We start from the raw sequence: 23,131 nt of genomic DNA, 5'->3' as shown, positions 1-23,131 counted from the left end.
CCGATCTATTCGAAAAAGTCTTATTTATAGTCCGATTTGCTTGGTACGTAGGTAGCTTTTAGCATAGATTAAGATATAGAATCCTTTTTTCCGGGAAGTGGACCATGGACCGATCTATTCGAAAAAATCTTATTTATGGTCCGATTTGCATAAAATTTTGTACGTAGCACAATTCCGCCTAAATGGGCATAAATCGAAAAGTTAGTTGTATGCAATGTGAACATGTTTGGTATTTTTGTAAAGGTAATTTATCTACTAAAAAGAATTAAACAAAAATTTTACTTGAAACGTGAGGAAAATCTTTTTATTTATTCATACGATTCGTTGCAAAAGTTCTGTTTTTTATTTTGTGTTTCTAGCAGTAGACGCAGTTTTGCAACGTTCCGAATAAATAAAAAAAAAGGATTTCCGCACGTTCCAAAGGCGGTTAAAAAATGCGTATAATTTTCGTCACGAAATTGATATCATAAATTTTGTGTTTCTAGTTCAGCTTTCGTCACTCGAAAATTTTACCTCAAAGAGGTGTTTTATTTGATATCAATTATTTTGGGGTAGCACATTTAAAATCGACCTAAATACAACAATAATCTAAATGTTTTATTTTTCTCAACTAAATTGCTAAAAATATTATCTAAATCTAAATTATGTATTCAAAGCGATGTGTCCATTGAAACATATAATTTTCCGTATACGGAATAAAGCAAAAAAGAATGATCATATCCTCTGTATTTGAAAAAATTAAAATTAAAAGCAAATTATGAGAAATGATAAAATCTTATCAACCTGATCAAGTTGGTACCTTTGGATACAATAAACAACTGTATTCGTGTGATCGTCTCGTAGTATACTTTTGTTAAGATTTCTACAAGAAGTTTTACTTCTATCACGTGTACGATGTTGCACTCGTGCTATTAAACTAATGCTTTTTTTCAAGTAGTTTTGCTCAGTGCACGGTTAAAAGTTTCGGTTTTAATTTTAAATTTTTTGGACTACATACAAACATATATGACCAAACTAAATTCAGTTTCAAATACAAACCTTCCAAGATTAAAAAAGAGAGCACCTATGTTGAGTTTAGAATTTAAACAGTGCGGTTTAAATTTTTAACCCAAACATTTTCATAATTTAGAATATAAAAAAGGTCTTAAATTTCATGCTCCGTCTGATGGGGATTGAACCCGGACAGCCTTGGTAGCAACCAATTGTATCAAGCATCTTTACACACTCAACTACAGCCATGCATGTAAATGTGCTTTCATATGTTGAGTTTGAATCAACACCACATTTCGCTGTGTGCAAACATTTTCTATTTCGGTTTAGATTTTAAACAAAAATTTCTATATATGAAACCTAGAAACTAGAATTAAAACATTTTGGTTTGAGTTTTAAACCACGGTCTTTTTCGACTAAAATTTAAACCAGAACATATTAAAAATTGCTTAAAACTATTAACTGGTTTAAAAAGTAGACTATAAAAAATTTAAAAAGGCAGTAGTCCCAGCGCGGTTTAAAAATTAAACCCAAAATTTTGACCGTGTGGCAATTTACATATGTACATATGTAAGTAGTAGCGGCACATTGGGTGAACTAAATGCATTCATACATATATATTTATGTACAACTGTAGCTAATATTGTACGCGTCTTCCCAGGTAGGTTAAGTGCGGGTGATAAACACATATAGCATAGTTAAATACTGTGTATATAACTACAATTTAAACGTTGAAAATGTTACAATTTCGGCATATGACTGAAAAAAAAAACTCTAAAATACACACAAATTGTGGTTTCCAAGACATGTACGAAGTGATTAGCACAGCTGCATCCTTCAACTTGTCAACTCGCGGAAAATTCCACGATTTGCAGGGAATTTCGGTTTAAGTGGTAATCGGGGAATGGGAATTTTTTTCGGGGAACTGGGTATGTTATTTTTATATCTTAAAGTAACCAAATTAGACGAGTATGTTAATTTTTAACCATTTGACCCTTTTTGGAGCGACATTTTTTCAATTTGAATCGTAATATCTCCACAACAAGAGTTTTCCCAGATATAAGCTATATACCAGATGAAAGCTAAGGTTTCGGGCTAGGTTTGTGGAGACTAAGAATAAAATCGACTGACCAGTTTTTGAGAAAATTCTCGAAATCTATATTTTCAGCAGCCCGATTTTTAGTTTTCAGGCGATAACGTTATGACATATTTATACTTCATAAACACAAAAGATAGCGTTAGATAGCTTGTTTGAAGGCCCTTCTACTGATATCCACACGAATGACATGGGCTGAGTAGTGCGGCTTCAGTTGTAGTTTAAAAAATTGCATTTTGCAAAGGCATACGAATCAAAACATCCTGGAACAAAACCATCTTAGTTTTTTTTGAAATTTAATTCCTGAAGGTTTGAAAAAAATTAAATGATGGTACGTACAGACGCCACGTACCAAAACACATATACCTCTATATCTTTCCAACTAGTGGCCGGAACTTAATATATAAGGTATCGTTTGAAAGGTATTGGCCTATAGAATAACACTAAATATGTTGGATGCCCCCTTAAACCGGCAAAAGCAAAAAAACTTTTTTTGTTTCGCAACACTTTAGCCTAATTTTTAAGAATCCGGTTAATCGCTTATGAAGCTTGAATACATTTTCTGGACACACTCTGCAAGACCTTTCCAAAGATATCTCAAACATGTCCATTGGACGTCCAAATCTCGTGTATATATAAGCGAGTCATTTCAGCATGCTACTGTGGCTGCTTTCGTTCCTCGCGCGCACTGCCGTTCGCTGTGATAAAATAAATTATATGCCCCCAAGAAGTCACTTAAGTCGACAAATTTTACACTAAAAATTTTAATAAGAGCATAGCCATGCGCACGCTCTTCACTGAAACAAATGTCCAAACTACATACTTTGAAATAAAGTGTTGGTTTGACGTTTTTTATTTCCATACAGATAGTCAGTGTTGCCAAGTTTTGAATTGGAAAAAGCACTAAAACCCAAGAAAAGTCGCATTTTTTCTCGAAAAAAGCACTGAATTTTTATTGAAGGATTTAATTTACTTTTATGCATAAAAATTTTATTGTAGGTACTTCGATTCAAATTAGTAAAAATCAATGGTTCTTGCTCGGCGGTCGAATTTATTACATTTTCTATAAATTCAAACATTTTCGTCTAAGCGACGCGTCGCGACGATAACATTCTCGATTATATTTTCTAATTTACAACTTGTTAAAGCGTTGCCGTTTCGCTTAGATTCAAGCAAAATTTATAAACTTTTTCCTGACAGTTTAACAGCCTGATTCTCTATCTCGAAACGAGCGTTCGTCTCATCCAAACAGCCGTTTGTTCGTGTATTTGTACTACCTAACACGAATTCGCTACCCTGGCGATAACTAGTCGATAACAGCTGATTGTTATGTGACGAAAACGTAACAAATGTGAATTCTCTAACACGAATACGACTTCAAATAAAGAAAAAAAGAGTCAAATTCAAACGAAAGAGTTTTTGCTATCGTGTGAGCCGCTAAAATGGATAATTCAAGCAAAAAGGCAGGAAATAATCGAAAAAACATTCGTATTATTAAAATTGATTTTTTGGTATACTTTACAGTGTTTAAAAAAACTTCCAGTGCTCAGTTCGATGTGCTGGTAAAAGAGCTGGAGAAAAATCCAGACTTGGCAAAAGGCGCTCCAATGTTTGGTGCTAGTAAGAGCCTGGTAGAACTGCAGTGGAATGAATTAGCCAATAAATTAAACGCACATGGACCTCCACAAAGAACAGCTACCGAATGGAAAAAGGTAACTCCTTTTTATAAATAGTAAATTGTATCAAACATTGAGCTTGTAATGTTTTTCCAGATTTGGGCTGATCTTAAAAGCCGCACAAAGAAGAAAATTGCGGAAAATGCGTCCAGCATGCATGCCACAGGTGGTGGACCATTCCGGCTTTCACCGCTCACCGATTTGGAGAAGGCCATCGACCGGATCTTGCTGGTGTCAAAAGCGGCCACACCAAGTGGTACAGTTCTCAGGCAAGCACAGGCCATTGAAAGTTTGCAAGACAAATTTGTTTAGTTCCCTTTTTATATATATTTTTTTATTTAAGCCACTTGACGGCGGATAATTTTGTTAAATCAAAGTGTACAGTAATTCATAAAAGGATAGACTCGGAGTTAAAAAAAAAACTGTGGCCATTTGTTCAACGAAAATTTTTAATTTGCTAAGTTTGTATAAAAATATGATTCATACTACAACAATAATTTCAGAAATCAGAGCTTCAAACTTTTTGCAAAATTTAGGAACGTTCCGCAAATTTTCCTCAAAACTGTCCACTATTCAATCACATTTTTATTGGAAAACTTCGATTAAAAAGAGCACAATTTTGATAGCAATTTGCAGTTTTCCTAAAGTTAGCAAAAAATTTGAAGCTCTGATTTCTGAAGTTATTGTTGTAGTGTGAGTCATATTTTTTATAATCAATTAGCGAATTAAAAATTACGGTTGAACAAATGGGCACCGGTTTTGTTAAACTCTCGAGTCTATTCTTTTTTGGCATCTTGATTAAAAAAAATTTATCTTTGCTGAACAAATGGCAAGAACACTCACTGTACCTAAAATGAATTGGCTGTTTATAATTTTTTAGCAATAGTATTGAACTGAATAGAATTAATTAATTTGACTGAATTTAACCAAAGTTTTTTTATGTTTATAATAATAGTAGTATAGATTAATATTAATGAACATAAAATGTTATGAATTCTGTGAATAAAAGTGTATTTGGAGAAATTTTATTATAAATTGTTTGCTATTTGTGTTCTTATATTAGCTGCTACTGTAGAAAGATCCTCAAGTACTAGGTCTTCATCATTTGGCTCAATAGCGTCTTCAGCTTCGATTGGGGTGAGGGACAAATAATTTTTGTAAAATATACAGGTGTTGTGAATTGTACAACATGCATTCACAATTTGCGTTGTCTTCTCTGTGGAATAATGAAGCCCTCTTGAGCCAATTATACTTCGGAATCTATTCTTCAAAACTCCAAAACAGCGCTCAATGATGTTTCGAGCCTTACAGTGTTTATCATTGTATCGTCTTTGTACCACATCTGATGGATTTCTATACGGCGTCATCAAAAAGGGCTGCAGGGGATATCCGGAATCGCCTAAAGAGAAGAAAAAAAATTTTTTGTTATCCCAATTAAAATTGCTTTTTTACTTCATCCATACCTAGTATCCAGGTATTTGACTTCCCATTATTGAAAGCCAATCGAAGTTGTTCCTCTGCAGCACTAGTTTTCCAAATGAAGGAGTCATGGTTAGCACCAGGATGTCTTGCGTCAACAAATGTAATTACCATATCGTGATCACATATCTAAAATCAGAATTGCATTGAAGTAGTGGCATTAAAAAGGCTATAAGGGTTTTGTACTTACTGCCATTACATTGATGCTATAAAACCCCTTTCTATTGTAGTAAAAATGTCTGCAATTTGCATTGGGTGCTTTTATACGCACGTGGGTCCCGTCCACACAGCCAACTATGCCAGGTATTCCACATTTGTTGAAGAATTGCTCTTTCACGTCGTTTTCTTTTTCCTCGGTCCTGCACATGCTTACCCATTTGTGGCAAAAATGCTCCTCAAAAATGTTCAAGCATTCCGCTATTACTTTTGCAACTGTCGACTGACCCATTACTGAGACACTTTCGTTACCCACCGACTTTTGATAGCTTCCAGTTGCAAGAAAGCGTAGAAATGTGGACAGTTTCAGTTCTGATGGCAAGTGAGTATTACGGTAGGTGTCTTTCATATGGATGCCCACTTCGCTAAAAATGTGTCCAAATACTTCTTTGCTGACTCGAAAGTTTTTAACAAACCTAAAATAAAATATGTAGGTTAATGGTTAATATACACATACAAATCTGCGATATGTGTGTGCAAGCCAGAGTAGACCACTTGACATGGGTCCCATTTCGTCCCCACATAACACTACAACTATCTGGAATGCTAGAAATGCACGTCTACTTACTCGGCGTCTGGCAATTCCAATACATTTGTACTGTCTCGAAGCCTCCGCCTCTGAATCCGCAATTCGTCATCGTTCGAACGTTCACTTGCAAGAAATGCTATTGCTTGATACATTTTTAAATAATTCTATTAAAATATTGTATTTTTGAACTTTTATACACACAAAGTAAACAAAACAGTTTTGACAGATCTTTTCGGGCGAATAACGTAAGAACGTAAGGATGGACGAAAATTATCATTCGAGATAGAGACTTCTGAATTCAGATGATTTCGTTTGGACACGAATCGTTCGTCTGGTTGTTCGTTCGAGATAGAGAATCAGGCTATAAATATTAAATTTTTCTTCGTTCTGCTAAATTTTTTTTATAGTTTTTATCAAACGAAAGCAAAACCAAAAATGAAGTTTCCCCGGCGCATAGGGGATAAATTTTTTGTTTAAAAAAAACTTCCTACTTTACAAATCTCACCCGATTTCGATTATTCTTTCTTTAAAAGAATCGGTATTAATTTTACTGTTAAGAGATTCTGGTGCGTTTTTTGCATAGTCGTACAAAATACATATATCAAATTCAGCCCAAACTAGAGATCCATTCCTGTAGTCGCCATTCGGCAGGCAATGGCAAAATACCGGATGTAATTCTGGCATGACTGAAATTGCTGCTACATATTTTGTTGGCAAACATATGCTCTCTCGCTTATGATTGTCATTGTGGCATGCTTTTGTTTAAATTTTTCTAAAGTTGCTTGCGAAACTTACAATTGCTATAAATTTAACTTCCATTTTTGGTGTCTTCAAAAAAAAGCACCAAAAAACGCACCGAGCACCAAACTCATAAATTTAATGCGAAAAGCATTAAGTTGACAATAGTGTAGATAGTAGAGAAATACAGGAATACAAATTTTAGAATAATATTAAACACAGGGTGTCCCTGCGGTATTCCAGAAAAACATTTTTTTTATCAAAATTTCAAAAAATTGTAAATTTTAATAAAATGAATAAAAAATATATGTAAAAATATGTTATTTTTTATTATTTTGTTAAATGGTACGGGTTTTTAGCTTTCGTAAGAGGCAATAAAAACCTGCTAGTTTTTTACACGTTTTGGAGTAAAGCGTTTTTGCTAAAGCGTAAAATCATATTTGAAGTGTTAGATTAAAACGCTTGGCCTGTGGACAATAGAGGTTCATTATATTTTTTTTTAAAAGCTGCCACCTGTTAAAATATTATATTCAAATTTTTTAATAAGTTAAATGAATTATTAAGAGATGGGTATCAATCGAAGTGTGTATGAAAAGGGTTTATTTCTTAACTACATGTAGAGGATTGCCAGCTGTTTAAAAAATCAAATTCCATTTGAATTAAAGGATTTAGGTAATTGAAATAGATAGGTATAACAATATGGGAGTCAGACGAAAGAGGTTTAAGAAGGTTTTAGCTTGCAAATATTACGAAGAGGGTTGCCACCTGTTTGTGAAGTCAAATTTAGTTAAACTGAAATAATAATTGTGTCAAACCAAAGGTTTGCGACATCGTATTTGTCATTTTATTACAAATGCATACATTGTCAATCAGTGATTTGTTCCGATTACATTCCTTTTAAATTACTGGACTCTTAAATTAACTCAGGAATGTTTTTACTGTTCACTTATTTCTTGCTAAATATGTAAAATGTTTTCTTTTGTCTGATACCCATATTGATATACATATTTCAGTTACCTTATTCTCTTAATTAAAGGGAATTTGATTTTTCTTGTGGCTACCCTTCTACGTGTCGTTAAGAAGTAAAGCATTTTCAAAACCATATCAATTGATACCCATATTGTAATATCTAATTCATTTAACTTATTGAAAAATGTTAATAAAATTTGTAACAGGTGGCAATCCGTTTAAAAAAAATAAAACTTTATTGCACATCTACAGGCCAAGCCCTGTCATTTGACTCCTCACTTTTGAAAATAGAACGAACTATATATAAATGCCACAAGAACCCAAATTTTCCAATTAAGAATGCATTTACAGTGAAAGTATGAAAGTTAAATTATATTATTATATGAAGTATGAAAGTTAAATTATATTAAACGGCCAATAACCAACACAGTTATCCAAAAACAAATTTCATTTTCGAATTAAGCGCACTCAATTTTACTCAGAAGCGAAATTGGATTTAAATCCGTCCATAATTCTGTTTTTGTCCACATTCTATATGAAAGGGAAGCACTGTGCGTAGGTAGTTTTTTGCCTAGATTAGCATATAGGATCCTTTTTTCCGGGAAGTGGACCAGATACCGATCTATTCGAAATCTTATTTATGGTCCAATTTGTTTAAAATTTGGTACGTTGCACAGTGATTCTAATAGAACAAGCTAGCTAGACAAAAGTCGTCAATGAATTTTTGTGTTATAAATATTGAAAATGATAACCAATATTTTCATTCTTATGAATTAGATAAAATTTTTGCATGATTATGTTCAAGGATAAGTAATAAATTGTTCTTGTATTTAGTAAGTTTAATTAGAAAACCATTCAACGGTTGTGAATAAAATAAGTTTATTTCTTTATTTGTGAAAGTTTTGGACTATCTTATACGGGGTATTGCTGCATTTGGCGTATGCGCGGTATTGCGCTCCAAGCGACGATATGTATGCCTATGTAAATATACTCGACTAGAGCACAAGTCGGCTTACAGCTGGCTTCAAGTCATTTGCCCATTTGCAGAGACATACACAGCTATTATAAGAGAAAAGAATAAAAGTCAATCAATATTGTATCAATTATTCTAGTCAGAGAGATGAAGATTTTTAAGCCTTCAAAGACTTTTATTTTGAGACTTATATTATAAAAAACTTTTCATAATACATAATTATGAGTGTGAAAAACTTTTTTAAGTCTTAAAGGACAAGGCTTCCTCCTCATGACCACATATAATTGTTATCAAAAGACTTTTGTAATTCTTATGAATAGTTTTATGACTCTTTTAAAACACCACAATGAAATAATTGTTATTCCGGGGATGGCGAATCTATACAAGGCACATTAGGTCAAATGATACCGATTTCGTAAAGGCAGTTTTACATTATTTTTTGTTGCCATTTTGTAGGGAATACTCCGAAATAACACAAACTTCACTTATTTTTTGTAAAATAAAAAACACCGTTATACAGCAATAAACAAAAGGTACACTTTCAAAACGTTATTGATACGTTGTTTGCGCAACCGGTTTATTTTGTAAATTTCAAGTGCATTGTTTTTGCAAAGTTCGAATAACTAAAGCAAAATTTGAAATGGGAAACAAAACTATATCTAAGTGAGAACCTATGTCCCAATTTAAAAAAGTGACTTTTTATCATTTGCAAAAAAACTGAATTATTTGCATAACCTCAAAAATTTTCTGATTTATTTCCATTTATGATTTTATGTAAGCTTTTACAATTTTGTTAACTTTCGGCAAACAAAATGGAATCGGAAATGGATAAACTAAGTTTTTTTTAGGCTATCATGCTATCACAAAAGGCAAATTGTTTGAAGTTTGGCTGATTGGATGTTCGAAAAAAGAAAAGCCTTTTTCGGTTGTCAACCATGTTGAAAAAAATTTGGTGCTGCTGATATTTGCGAAAGTTCCATGAAACTCTTAGAAGAAAAACGCGTATTTTTTGCAATTATTTATCAAATAAATATGAAAATTATGGGAAACAATTTGGAAAGGATGCTAATATATTTAGATCTGAAAGCATAGCGTTTCTTGCTGATGAGGTTCTTTTCGAAATCAAAAAGCCAACTGTGTCGACCATCAGCCGGATTCTAACTTTCGCTATCGCTAAAGTGCTAAAATAGGAGAGCTAACTTTTTTCCGAATTTTTAGCTACCTCCAAAAATATCTCCCACATTTTTTGGTGATAAATAATCCATTTTAATGGTGATAAATAGTAAAAGTTTAAGTATGTGATAGCAAAAAAAAAAATAGCAGCCTCAATTTGGATTACATTTCATCTCCTGTAGCGTAGCCGAGGCTATGTTACAAATACACTAGCGCCTTCGCAAAAAGGCAAGTCCTTGAGAGAACTTACGGACTGAAATTTCGAATTTCTTTTACTCAAAGTGAATAGGGCTTTGAACATTCCTCTAACAATTTACTTTCATAAACGTTAGTATTCTTTTCAGGAAGTTACCAGCGATTTTTGGTAAATGTGTCACAAAGCAGCATTTGTATTTGTGAATATTAATAATATCGGTGGAGAATTTGGAAATACTGAAACCTCAAGTGAAAACGAAGTGTTTTATGAAGACTAACTGCTTCAGGAATCTCACCTCAAGACATATCTGCGAGACATGTAGTAAATATTTTTATACCCGAGCGCAGTTGTGCACAAGGGTATTATAACTTTGTTCACATAACGGTTGTTTGTAACCGGCAAAACGAATCGAGATAGGTATAGACAAATGTGCACATAAATGATCAGAATGAAAAGAGAAATCGATTAAGCGGTGACTGTCTGTCCGTCCGTCCGTCCGTCCGTCTGTGCACACGATAACTCGAGTAAAAATTGAGATATCTTAACGAAACTTGGTACGTGAACTTCTTTTGGGCATAGCACAGATGGTATTGAAAATGGGCGAAATCGGAGTGCAACCACGCCTACCTCCCATATAACGGTCATTTTCAGATATACGAAAACTGAGATATTTTAGTAACTACTGAAGATCATTCACTCCAAATTGATATTTACAATGACTTTTAGACGAAAAATAAGAATATTAAAAATTTTTGGAAAATGGGCGTAGCCACGCCCACTTATGGTTACATGTGTATATCTTGGTAACCGCCGCACCAATTTCTTCCAAACTTGACACAGTTGTTGGCCCTGGCACAGCATACCAAACAGCCGAAAATTTTTTTAATCGGATAAGAACCACGCCCACATCTCATATAACGGTAATTTAGAGAAATACAAAATCTTCAATAAATCAGTAAATATTAAAGCTAATTTATTCAAAATTGATGCTTGCAACAATTCTTTTCCAGGAAATACGTTTATGATAAAATTTTGGAAAATGGGCGTGGCACAGCCCACTTATGATCACATAAATGTATCCCGGTAACCGTTCTACCAATTTATACCAAATTCGGTATGGTTATTGTACTTGCCACATAAAAGCAAAACATTGAAAATGATTGAAATCGGACTAAAATTACGGCCGATTTTCATATAACGGTAAATTTCAGAAATGCTTGATACAGCAATATTTCGAAATTTAAGGACGCTAATTTACTCAAAATTGATACACCCGGGCTTACCATCTAGCGGTAGATTTCGGAAAGGTGAAAAAACATATATTTAATACTTGCGCCGGGTATTTAATGTTCGGCTCCGCCCGAACTTAGACTTTCTTACTTGTTCTTTTTATTATAACTTGTGATTTTTATTATAACTTTGTTCACATAACGGTTGTTTGTAACAGGCAAAACGAATCGAGATAGATATAGACATAAATGATCAGAATGAAAAAAAAAAATCGATTAAGCGGTGACTGTCTGTCCGTCTGTCCGTCCGTCCGTCTGTACACACGATAACTCGAGTAACAATTTAGATATCTTAACGAAACTTTGTACGTGCACTTCTTTCTAGCGTAGGACGGATGATATTGAAAATTGGCAAAATCGGACAATAACCACGCCTAACTCCCACTGCGATATTTTAGTTACTGCTGAAGATTATTCACTCAAAATTGATATTTTCAATAAGTTTTAAACGAAAAATAAGAATATTATACATTTTTGGAAAATGGGCGTAGCCACTTATGGTTACATGTGTATATCTTGGTAACCGCTGCCCCAATTTCTTCCAAACTTGGCACAGTTGTTGACCTTGGTATAACATACGAAATGGTATAACATAAAATCGGGCATCCACATCCCATATAACGTTAATTTAGAGAAATACGAAATCTTCGATAAATCAGTAAATATTAAAGCTAATTTATTCAAAATTGATGCTTGCAACAATTCTTTACCAAGAAATACATTTATGATAAAATTTTGGAAAATGGGCGTGGCACCGCCCACTTATGATGACATATATGTATCTCGGTAACCGTTCTACCAATTTGTACCAAACTGGGTGTGGTTATTGTGCTTGCCACATAGAAGCAATTTGTTGAAATCGGACTAAAATTACGGCCGATTTTCATACAACGGTAAATTTCAAAATTGATACACCCCGGCTTACCATGTAGCTGTAGCTTCCGGAAAGGTGAAAAACATATATTTAATACTTGCGCCGGGTATTTAATGTTCGGCTCCGCCCAAACTTAGACTTTCTTACTTGTTTAATTTAGGAATTTCAATAATGCCATAACTAATCGCTAGAAGAAACCATGTATGTACATGTGACCATACTTATTTTATTATGTAGCTCATTTTAAAGAGGTGGGGGTTGAGTATGGTAAGAAGATAACTTGTGTCAAAACCAAGCTAATTGGACAATGTTTTTGAGTACTACCTAAACACATATACTCATCATTTTAACATACAAAAAAGCAGTCTGTTTTACGAAGGTCAAGTTTGTGTAACATTTTATTTACTGCCTTTACACTTGTTTTAACGTTTGCTATCTTTTTACATTAAAATAATGCAATATTTTATCTGCTATTAATTTCGCACAGAAAAAGTAATCATTTGACCTAATGTGCAAGGTGGTGTTACCGGAGCCGCTGATTTCACGGCGAATTTGTACCTTTTGTCAAAATGATATGTTTGTTGTAATTTTGTTTTGTACTGAATGTCAATGTGCGTATAATTTGTTATTGTAATTTTTATTTTTGTTCTGCCAACACCGCCTTGATCCGGGTCCCTGCCCTTTTGACATAACAATGCAATGTTTTGTTTTCAACCAAGAATGCACTGCAAGAGCACAGAGAGAAATAAGCAATTCAGGCCACTGCATCAGAAAGGATTTTTGAGAATAATTTTTGTGTGACGTCACATTGGTACAGTTGCGAGAGAGAAGTGTCAAACGCGAGCAAGAATAGTTGTGTTTTTTTACAAATTATCCAGTAACTTGCCAGCAACTCTCCAGTAACTTAATTTCTAAGAATTCGCTCTCATAGAAAAAATTTACAAAAAAGTACGTGAACGCTTTTCCAGTAATAATTTGCAAGCTTCTTAAACAGCTGATTAATTGGTTGTTTATTCGCAGCATATTCCTAATAAAACAATATATTTTATATTTAAATACGTTTATTTTGTGAATTTCCGCAATAAAAAGCCACAAACAGTTTCCTTATTAGTTTAAATTTCATCCAGCAACATGCGATCAGCTGTTTTTCGTACTGGAAAATTCTTACAAGTAAAAATTTATCCAGTAAAAACTTGCAACTTCAGCTGTCATTTTTCGCTCTCTCAATTTCCCCTACTTTCCAAGTTTTTGCGTACGAAAACGCCAAAACATGAAAATTCGTAAAAACTTTTACTGCATTTTACTGGAAATGAGTAAAAAAACGCAACTATAGTAAGAAGCAGAAGATATTTTGCAAGCAAAACGTAAACCAGTTGCACAAGTTTGACGTCATACAAACAGCGCTTCTGTCAAATTCCCTGCATAGCCTGTTTCTCTCTTAGCATTGTCACTTCAAGCATTTATCGTGTGATAAAGCAATAAAAGCAATGACAATGAAAGGCAATGCAAAACAATACAATTCAAATCTGTGCAATGTGTCAGCTGAGGATTATTTACTTACTGAACACATGCGTTGCTGGTATTTTAAGGAGAAAATAAAATAGCTAATTTGTTGTTTGATATGCACATAGGGCCTGTTGTTCAATGTCTGGTTATCACTATCTCACAGTTAAAGATCATTATCGACGTTTTCGACATCATGCATAAAACATGTGATCGATAAAGCAGTCGTTATATTTAACCGGAGCTTCTACTCCGATTTGACATTGAATAACCGGCCCTAAAACACATCAGCGCATGACTGTGGCGTTGTCATTTCTTCTCTCTCTCTCTGAGCGAAATTATCCACGAACGCGTGCGGGGTGTGTCATAGAAGTGCATAGAAACATATCAAATTTGCTGTCAGTGATCGGACTTCTGCCACATTGTGGTAGATCTGCCACTTTTTTGAGCATCTACCACATCTACCACACAAGGTCTGAAATCTACCACATATTTGCGTTTTTGAGTAGTTTTATTTTTGCTGGACATAATTTTCTTAATTTTAAGATCAAAAATTGTTCAATACTAAACACTAACAACTGCCAGAATGGGAGGATAAAATAAACTGTAAAATAGATAATTTTCTCAATATTCAATTTTTCGACAGGAAACGTGGTTTTATTGTGATAAATTGCAAAATATATGAGTTATAAAAAGACTTAATAGCGAAAATGTTAAAAAACGGCGATTTTTGTGAAAGTATTAGCGTTGTTAACTTTTACTTCAAAATTTTCAAAATCGGCAAATCCCAAGTATCGGTTTCTGGAACGTGCCACATTTGTTCGCTACATCGTGATGTGATAAAAAGAAAAGGTAGTAGCACTCCGCAAGTTGCAGAAATCTTTCAAAATATGTTTGAAAAATATCATGATATGAAAGGAACTGCTTTACAGTGTCAAGGAAAAAATTGCCAAAACTCAACGCAACTTCAATCTTGGACTTTATTATACTAAAATTAATTTTCTTGAAATTTACTTGAAACCTTGCAGAGCTTTTTTACTTTTTGTACAAAGTTTGATCCAAAACCTCAGATCTACCACATTTTTTCCCAGATTCTACCACACACATTTTTTTTTGAGTCCGATCACTGTTTGCTGTCCGCGAATAACTGCGCTCTGAGGCCGGTTACTCAATGTCTGGTTATCACTTCTTCTTCTGCTTATTTGGCGCTGTAGCCGCCTAAGCGATTTTGGCCGAGTTCAGCTAAGCACGCCAGTCGTTTCTCTTCTCTGCCAACTGACGCAAATTGAAAACGTTATGAAAACGGATGTTTTACCGGAGATTAGTGTTAACCAGATATTGAATAACTGGCCCTGAGGGCCGTTTGCACCATATCTGGCTAATTTTAATTCCCAGTTAATCATCATTATCGACGTTATCGACTCCCTGTGACATACAGCAATGTAAGCACACAACCTGAACAACATCGAAGGAGAAATAAAAATAAATTTGTGTTTTTAAGCAAAGTAATATAAATGTCTTTAATTTACATATATGAGTTTAAAAAGATAATTACTAACTGAATAAACTACAAACTAAGGAACTGAAATTCACTCACATTACAATCGCAGTAATTTTTACAAAACGTAAAAATAAGAGATCATCTTTACATTTATATTTAAACATACATGTACACGTACATATGTGTAGTAGTATTAGTATGTCATAACATATATATATACATATGGCCCAAAACGCGGACTGTTACATTACATTTTGGCCCACACTGGTTTTAAAATACCGCTGAAACTCGCGAAAATACAATTTTCGGATAATTTTTCTTCTGGCATCTGAAAGCATAAGTATGAGGCATTATTTAATATATACAAAAATATATTGTAACTCCTGTAGTTTAGGAGTTATGAATGTTTCAACAGCGGACTGTTGCATTACAATTTTTGGAAGTACTTTTTGAGGTTGCTTTATATTATTGAAAAAGTCTGCTCTCCTAATATAAAGTTTTCAAAAGTTGGTACACAGTTTCCTAGCTTCAGGATGGAATTCAAGAACTACGTATTAATTGAACTGATAAAATTAATTTTGAGGTCAATATTTGTAAAAAATAGTTGGACTGGTACGTTACAGAAAAAGACTGTTCTTTACCTGTGCGATATAGGTGTAGCGATAAGATTATAATTAGGTATTTAAATCGCTTTTAGTGTGTTTTATGCAATAAGTAGCTGAATTCAGTAGTTTTGCGATGTGACAAGTAATTCAAAGAAATTAAGAACATGATAATTAGGAATACAGATTTCAAAGTTTCTGATGCTATGCAGCTGTAGGTCGTTCCCGAAGTAATTTTCTGCGTAGAACTCGAACTCGATCTTAGAACTGCGCCAAGATGTTGAGTTTTTCGCGTTTAATTTCACGAAAAACGGCTTTAATGGCTTATTTTGTTTGCTCTATGCCATTTAGTACTATGCTTACCCTTCAAATGTTAGATTCGAGGACTCGGCATTTTGTAGAATAATAGTAGTACTAAAAAAATAGCCGAAATAGTTCCAATAGATTTTTCATTATTTAATCGGAAAATCTTCTTCTTCTCTCAGCTTGTTATTTTGCTTCTTTTGAGTTCGTTCCTTTTTGAAAAAATATAATTCTGGAGTTTTTTATTTTTCTACGTAATTCTTATCTTCTCAGTTTATATTAGTTAGAAAAAGTAACAGTTTTAACTACGGGACAATAACTCGTTGAATAGCTTCCAATGATGCTTGTAAAATGAGCCCTATCTTTAACTAGATAGGAAAAAAAAGGTTACCTAAAAATTAAATTAGTTCAAAAGACTGTTACGTTACAAATAGCTTTCCACCGAAAACATATTGGTAATAAGAGTATATGGAACTATTTTATTTTACTGTGAATTAAGGCCGAAAATGCTCGAAGAAAACTATATTTTCCCTTTTTTAGTTTGGTGGATTCCGCACCAAAAAAACTTTTTAATATTTTGGACTGTTACCTTATATTAAAAAATACTACCGACTTGATTTTCATGTAAAAAGCTAATCGCTGATTTTTTGGTCGAATACTTTTTTTTATTAACTTTAAAATAATACAAGGCAAGCGAAGAGAGGCAAGTATAATGCAAAAAAGTGGTGGACCTTAAATATAAACTACCCTTTAGTTTCATGTTGTTCTTTTTTAATTTTCGTTTATTTAAAGGTGCCTCAAGACTAAGTGAATTTTCATGTATGAGAGAAGGAGATTCGTGTTAATATTGATGTGGTCCGATACCTTAGAATATGTATAACCCAGATATAATCCAAAATCTGCGAAACCTGAGAAAATTAATTTTTCCCCTTGGTTTCGTTTTCGGCGATTTGGGCTATATGTATATATATATATATATAACATAGAATAATAATAGGATTATATTTGTAACATATTAGGGGTATTCTCGAAGTCTTGCACGATGCACGGATTGCACGGAATGCAAAAATACTAATCCCAATTTCGAAGAGTACGAGAGCACCCATTGCAAAGTGGTAGCATGCATGGGTAGCAAGCAGCGAAATTATGTATCAAATACAATAACAAGAGACAGCAAAAAAAAGTAAGCGAGATGAGAGGAATGAGAGAAATATGTGGCAATTCCAACAACAAAACAACTAGCACAGGGTCGCATTTATCTTGCTGTGCAATTTTGCAAAATATATACATGGGTTTCGACGTTGCATATTTTGCAGCGATAGGAAATGTTTCCCATGTATTTCGTTGTTGTGTGTTTGCAAGTTATGCAATCCATGCAATCCGTGATACGTGCAATGGCTTTGCCAGATTTGGAGAATACCCCTATTATTTGATTGTTTTTAGGGTTGTAATTTTATAATACTTTTACGCCATTGCAGAGTCTCAATTGCATTATATTTTAATTTGGTCGGGACTCCCGGGGTATCTTACTGCTTACATTGCCGTATGTCAGGTGTTCCCAAATTTTTTTCGCCGCGGCACCCTTGTTGTCGTAAAATGATTTCGAGGAATACCTACTCTTCAAATGGTCTGATTATTTACAAAAATAAGAAAATTTAATGCAAATTTTATGCTCATTTAACTTTAATGTGAAGAATAAAAGAAGTGAGGAGTAATACTTTCAAGCAAGTTCGTTTAAAGATAAATCTCTTCTGTGTTGACAAATTCTTTCAACCGAAGAAAGCTGAGCATGTTTCTGCTTTTAACACACGATTTAAGAAATACAACTTTTTTCGCAAGGCTTTTATTTTTTACAATTTAGGAAGCCTATCAGTGTCAGGTAATTTTTGATTAAAAGAATGCTCTGTAAATGTGGACACCAGTGCATCTTTTGGTTCAAACTATCTGGCTAAAATCCTTCCCTTTGAAAGCACTTTTGTATGCAGCAAAAGGTTGAAGTTATCCATACCCATATCTTTAGCGGTTAGTTTGAAGCCTTAACACGATTGATTATCTTCATAGCATCATCCAGTAAGGCTTTTAAAACCTTCTTGTCGCCATGGAATGCCGATGGATGACGGCTGTTCGTGACGTTTACAGTCACTTACATCTCTTTCTATTTTCCACTACAACCACAAAATAGCTCGACTAGCCGCCGTTGCCACTGTTGGTTGTTTCCAACGAAACTTGGTTGTTTTTCTTTAATTTTTCTAATTTGGTTATTTGGTAGTTTTTTTCTCTGGTTTGGTTGTTTTTATACCTTTCATGAGCATGAAATGGTATTATAACTTTGGTCCGATGTTTGTAAGTACCAGAATAAGAAGAGATAAACCCAATAAAATGTATACTTAAATGATCAGAACGTCGAGCTGAGTCGATTTAGCCATGTCCGTCTGTCCGTCTGTCTGTCTGTCTGTCTGTCCGTCTGTTTGTATGCAATCTAGTCTCTCAGTTTTCGAGATATCCGGATGAAATTTGGTAGGTGGGTGTATTTTTATAATGTATTAATCATTTGTCGGAACCGGAAGAATCGGACCACTACAACATATAGCTCCCATACAACTGATTGTTCAGATATGATATTTTTCGTTAAAACTTCTCCATTTATGCAGATAAGAACATGAAATTTTGCAATACTTTCACCCATTATTAACAGAGAACTTAGAGGGAAAATTACAAACATCGGGTCACTATAACCTATAGCTTCCGTACTACTGATTGTTCAGATATAAAGGCGGGTTCACCGTTCGTGTCCGAACAACTTTTTATTTGCTCTCAAAACATTTTTGCCGGAGAGAGTGCCGAAGTACTGTTCACCGTTCAGTTCGGCACATTTTATTTTGTTCTGAAGCAAACAGCTGATGATATTGTTGCCTACATGTGATTTTGAGGGCAAATAATACATGCAATTCGCTGCAAACGCATATAAAGGAGAACGCGGCAACCCGAATCATCAAGTCGTTCGGACAGAAAATCAAAATCAGTTTGATTCGAACAAAGAGTGTTCAGCAAATTTTTGTCGCGCTCTCAGTGAGACTAAGTGGGAAAGGAACGCGTAAAACTACTAACAAAAAGTGTCCGGACACGAACGGTGAATCCGCCTTAAGACTTTTCGTTATAACTCCTCCATTTAAGTAGCTAGTAACATGAAATTTTGAACTGTTGTCACTCATTATCAAAAGAATACTTTCAGTGAAAATGGCGAAAATCGGGTCGCTATAACCTATAGCCTCCATGCAACTGATTGTTCAGATATGAGATTTTTTGCCATACTTCTCCATTTGTGCAGCTAAGAACATGAAAATTCTCACCGTTATCACGTTCATTATTAACAAAATATTTACAGTGAAAATAACAAAGATCGGGTCACTATAACATACATCTCCCATTCAACTGATTGTTCAGTTATGAGAATTTTCGTTATGACTCCTCTATTTATGAAGCTAGGAACATGAAATTTTGCAATACTTCCAACGATTATCAACAGAATTCTTACAGTGAAAATAACAAAGATCGGGGCACTTTTACATATAGCTCCCATACAACTGATTTTTCAGATATGAGATTCTTTGTTATAACTTATAAATATATGCAGCTAGAAACATGATATTTCGCACTATTTTCACTCATTATTAACAGATAGTTTACAGTAAAATTAACAAAGATCGGGTCACTGTAACTTATATATTGCCTCCATATAACGGATTGTTCAGATATGGGGTTTAATGTAAAACTAATTTATTTGGACAGCTAAAACCGATAAATTTCGTAAGCTATTGTATAAATAATATTTTACACAAAGTCTACTGAAAAAACCGTCAAAATCTATGCAGTATAAGCTTTATCTCCTATACCACTGATTGTTCAGATACCAGTTTTAGCGATATATCTCCTTTATGTAGGAAGCTAAACCCATTAAATTGTGTTACCGGTTTACATACCGATCACACAGCATTGAAAATCACTTTGATTGGTGCTATATAAGGTATATCTTCCATACCTCTGATTGTTTAGATACGATTTTTTATATATGTAACTCCCCTATCTATGTGTGCTGTGAATATATAAGTTTTTTCAAATGCAGTAATCTGTTAAAGAAAAGTTTTCAGATGTTCATGAAAGGTATGAAGCCTTCGGCATAGCCGAAGACAGCGCTGCTCTTACTTGGTTTAATTAGAAAATAGCAAATTTTTTCTTACCAAAAAGTATTATTGCATACTGAGGGCCATAAATGAATAAATTAATTTTTCAAATTACTATTTTTAATATAACTTCTTTTATATGCGCATATAAAAAGTAAATAAGTAATTGAACGCACAAATATTTCAATAATTTTTGACTTCCGAAATAGCAGCTTTACCCCTTTATAAAAAAAATCTCAATAAAATTGCTCTATTTTTGTTTTCTTTTTAGAATAGATAAGTGGATAACAAGTTTGGTTGTTTTTTCACCAGATTTTGGTTAGTTATTTTTATAGCAAGTGGCAACCGTGCGACTAGCCCGATCAAGGTAGACATTCAAGTTTACAATAATTCGCATCAATCTTAGGGATAAATCGATACCATAAAGGTATTCCTCAAATCAGTACTTGTACTTGTATCAAACAAGGCATCGATACATACTCAGTATCGGAAAGGTATCGAGTACTTGTACATAGAACTACGATTTTGCATATTCTTCAAAGCTTTGCATTTTTTTACAAAAAATATGAATTTCTACAAAATTATATATCTTTTAATATTTTTTCATACAAAAATTTAAGACAAAATTTATTTTTGTGTAGTATTTGATTTCAAAAACAATAGAATACATTTTTATAAGATTAAAAGATCAGGTTAGTAGATATAGTTGTACCTGTTTTTGAGAAAAGCCTCTCTCAAGAGACAGGTGACCCAACAACCGTTATGTATAGACGGGTTTGCTTATATAGCTGCGGGAATGTAGTGCGCACATCTTCCCATTCCTCTAATGGGTTCCTTTTCAAAGAAGATGCTGCAGCATTATAAGTTTTGCGCTTCCGATCAGGGTTTGAAAATGCTGTAATTTTTTAATTTAATTTGCTCTTGCTGTGCTTTGACTTCGGCATGTATGACATCGAAAGCAAAGCAACAGCAATTCAGAAAAAAAGACAAATACTTTGACTGTCGTTTTGCTGTAAAATTTCGAAAGCAACCAGACAGTTGCATAAAAAACAATTTGCGAAAGCCCAAGGACAGCGCAGCGGCAGCAAAGCAACAGCAATTTGTCTATCACATGGCTGTGAAACATCAAATTGGTAGAAATACATATGGGTGTTTCCATGAAAATGTCAACCAGGACTGAAAAAATTAAAACAACTGAAAAGGGTTTTTAAAACGAATTAATAAGAGAAAAATACTCGAATTTTTATATTATAGAAGTATTTCAGCTTATTGGAATTTGAAAACTCAAAAATGGAAGAGTAAAACTAAGTGTCTCTTCGACTCAGTTTTCTCTAATGGAATGAACTATTTTCTCTTTCCTATTAACTAAATTAAGAGATTTGAAACATTACAATTACATCTTAAAATCAAATTTGCAATAACAACTAACTACAAAAATGAGAAAAAGGAGAAGTTAGAGCTCGAATAACGGTAATTTTTTGATTTGCTTCTGATAGTATTCTAATGTCGCGTACGTTATGCAAAAACATTGTTTGTCTATGTCATTTGTATACTGGCAGTCGCAGGTAATGCAAAATACAATCCTTAAGCGAGAATTCTTCTAGTTAAAGATATACAGTAAAATTTTCTTTCCAACCGAAGTAAAAAAATTTTTATTACCCTTTAAGGTTTGTCGCATACGTTATTGTAAGTAAGAAAATTTCAATCAAATACATCAAAACTAATGTTAATTGCAAATTTTCCATTTAAATTATTTAGAATAGTTGTAAAACAATGAAACGGTGGCGAGGAGAGTTCTCAATAAATACATATTATTACTTACGAGAAAAATTGTCGCGTACGTTATTGTTTTTTTTTTAATATAAAACTAGCCAGAGATAATTTCTCTTGAAATATGAAAGGATTGTAAAGGTACATTATTTAGCTTAGTTTAGGAATTTTTAAAGAAAAGAAAAACTCCCAAGATTCGCAGACTTTCGCATATATGCGTGTCTTCATGAAAATGTAAACCGAAAATGCAAGCAAATGAATTCAAACGGCTTTATAACTTTAAATTTCGTATTCAGATGGCGGAAAAAGGTTTTGAAAACGCGAAACGGTGGAGATAAGAACTGAAAAAATTTAATTTAGTATGTGTTACTAGTAAAAATATTGTATGGGGGAAAATCTGTCGCGAACGTTATTATAATTTTTTTTTAATAAAAACTAACCAGAGATAATTTCTATCAAAAAATGGAAGGATTGTAAAGGTACATTATTTAGCTTGGTTTAGGAATTTTTAAAGAAAAGAAAAACTCTCATGATTCGCAGACTTTCGCTTATATGTATATGTGCCTTAAAACCACTTCTTTTTTTGTCGCGTACGTTATCACCTGGTTTTGAACGGATATTTTCCACACCAAAGTTTCGAGGATGCTTATTTTTTTCTCAAACACAGTACCCTTGGGTTGCAACATAACCGTAATCTTCTTTTTTCTGTAACTTCTATTTTTGATAGATTTACGTTACTCTATAAGCGTACGAATGTCGCGTACGGCTGTATGGAAATACAATATGTATGCATGCACAAATGCACTACCCTTCAGTTCTACTGGTGACAACCCTGCAGTAAAATTTAGAGACAGTCTTTTAAAGCGCTAGTTCCGCCCTATATATTTCAGAACTATCTCTGCAAAACGGCGGCAGAGCGGGACAGTTGAAACTTTTGGTGTGCTAGTTGCGCTCCGTTGAGAAGTACTAAATGCACAAATTCTTACTTCTCGTACAATACTAAAATAGCTCAGCGGTAAGACCTCAGACTCTAACATCGTTGGTCGCGGGTTCAAATCGCGGTGGAGGCAGTT

General features: G+C 33.8%; 2 protein-coding genes across 2 annotated transcripts; one reads left to right on the top strand and one right to left on the bottom strand.

Annotated features, from left to right (window-relative positions):
* Positions 1-3,528: 3,528 nt before the first annotated feature.
* On the top strand, positions 3,529-4,074 carry LOC118752663 (nuclear apoptosis-inducing factor 1-like). Its single transcript, XM_036487546.1, has 2 exons — positions 3,529-3,798; positions 3,859-4,074. Exons 1-2 carry the CDS (start codon positions 3,529-3,531, stop codon positions 4,072-4,074), a joined length of 486 nt encoding a protein of 161 aa, XP_036343439.1.
* Positions 4,075-4,756: 682 nt separating this feature from the next.
* Positions 4,757-6,324, bottom strand: LOC118752664 (putative nuclease HARBI1). Its single transcript, XM_036487547.1, has 4 exons — positions 6,026-6,324; positions 5,432-5,873; positions 5,226-5,370; positions 4,757-5,161 (listed from the first exon to the last, which is right to left on the bottom strand). The coding sequence occupies exons 1-4, from the start codon at positions 6,136-6,138 to the stop codon at positions 4,791-4,793; spliced, it is 1,071 nt and encodes a 356-aa protein (XP_036343440.1). The 5' UTR covers positions 6,139-6,324; the 3' UTR covers positions 4,757-4,790.
* Positions 6,325-23,131: the final 16,807 nt, after the last annotated feature.

This window comes from Rhagoletis pomonella, unplaced genomic scaffold (genome assembly GCF_013731165.1).
Source record: "Rhagoletis pomonella isolate Grant_MI unplaced genomic scaffold, Rhpom_1.0 Rhpom_scaffold_01722, whole genome shotgun sequence".
In the NCBI taxonomy this organism is placed as follows: Eukaryota; Metazoa; Arthropoda; class Insecta; order Diptera; family Tephritidae; genus Rhagoletis; species Rhagoletis pomonella.
The sequence above is the reverse complement of the archived record's forward strand: the minus strand, read 5'-3'. Positions and strand labels throughout refer to the sequence as shown.

What these genes read in the sequence shown, in the direction of transcription:
- LOC118752663 (XM_036487546.1), top strand. Translation starts at nt 3,529, where the DNA reads ATGGATAATTCAAGCAAAAAGGCAGGAAATAATCGAAAAAACATTCGT. An exon ending in CAGCTACCGAATGGAAAAAG is followed by an intron (nt 3,799 to 3,858) that starts GTAACTCCTTTT and finishes ATGTTTTTCCAG; the next exon opens with ATTTGGGCTGATCTTAAAAG.
- LOC118752664 (XM_036487547.1), bottom strand. Translation starts at nt 6,138, where the DNA reads ATGTATCAAGCAATAGCATTTCTTGCAAGTGAACGTTCGAACGATGAC. An exon ending in TTGGAATTGCCAGACGCCGA is followed by an intron (nt 5,874 to 6,025) that starts GTAAGTAGACGT and finishes ATTTTATTTTAG; the next exon opens with GTTTGTTAAAAACTTTCGAG. An exon ending in GTCAAATACCTGGATACTAG is followed by an intron (nt 5,162 to 5,225) that starts GTATGGATGAAG and finishes TCTTCTCTTTAG; the next exon opens with GCGATTCCGGATATCCCCTG.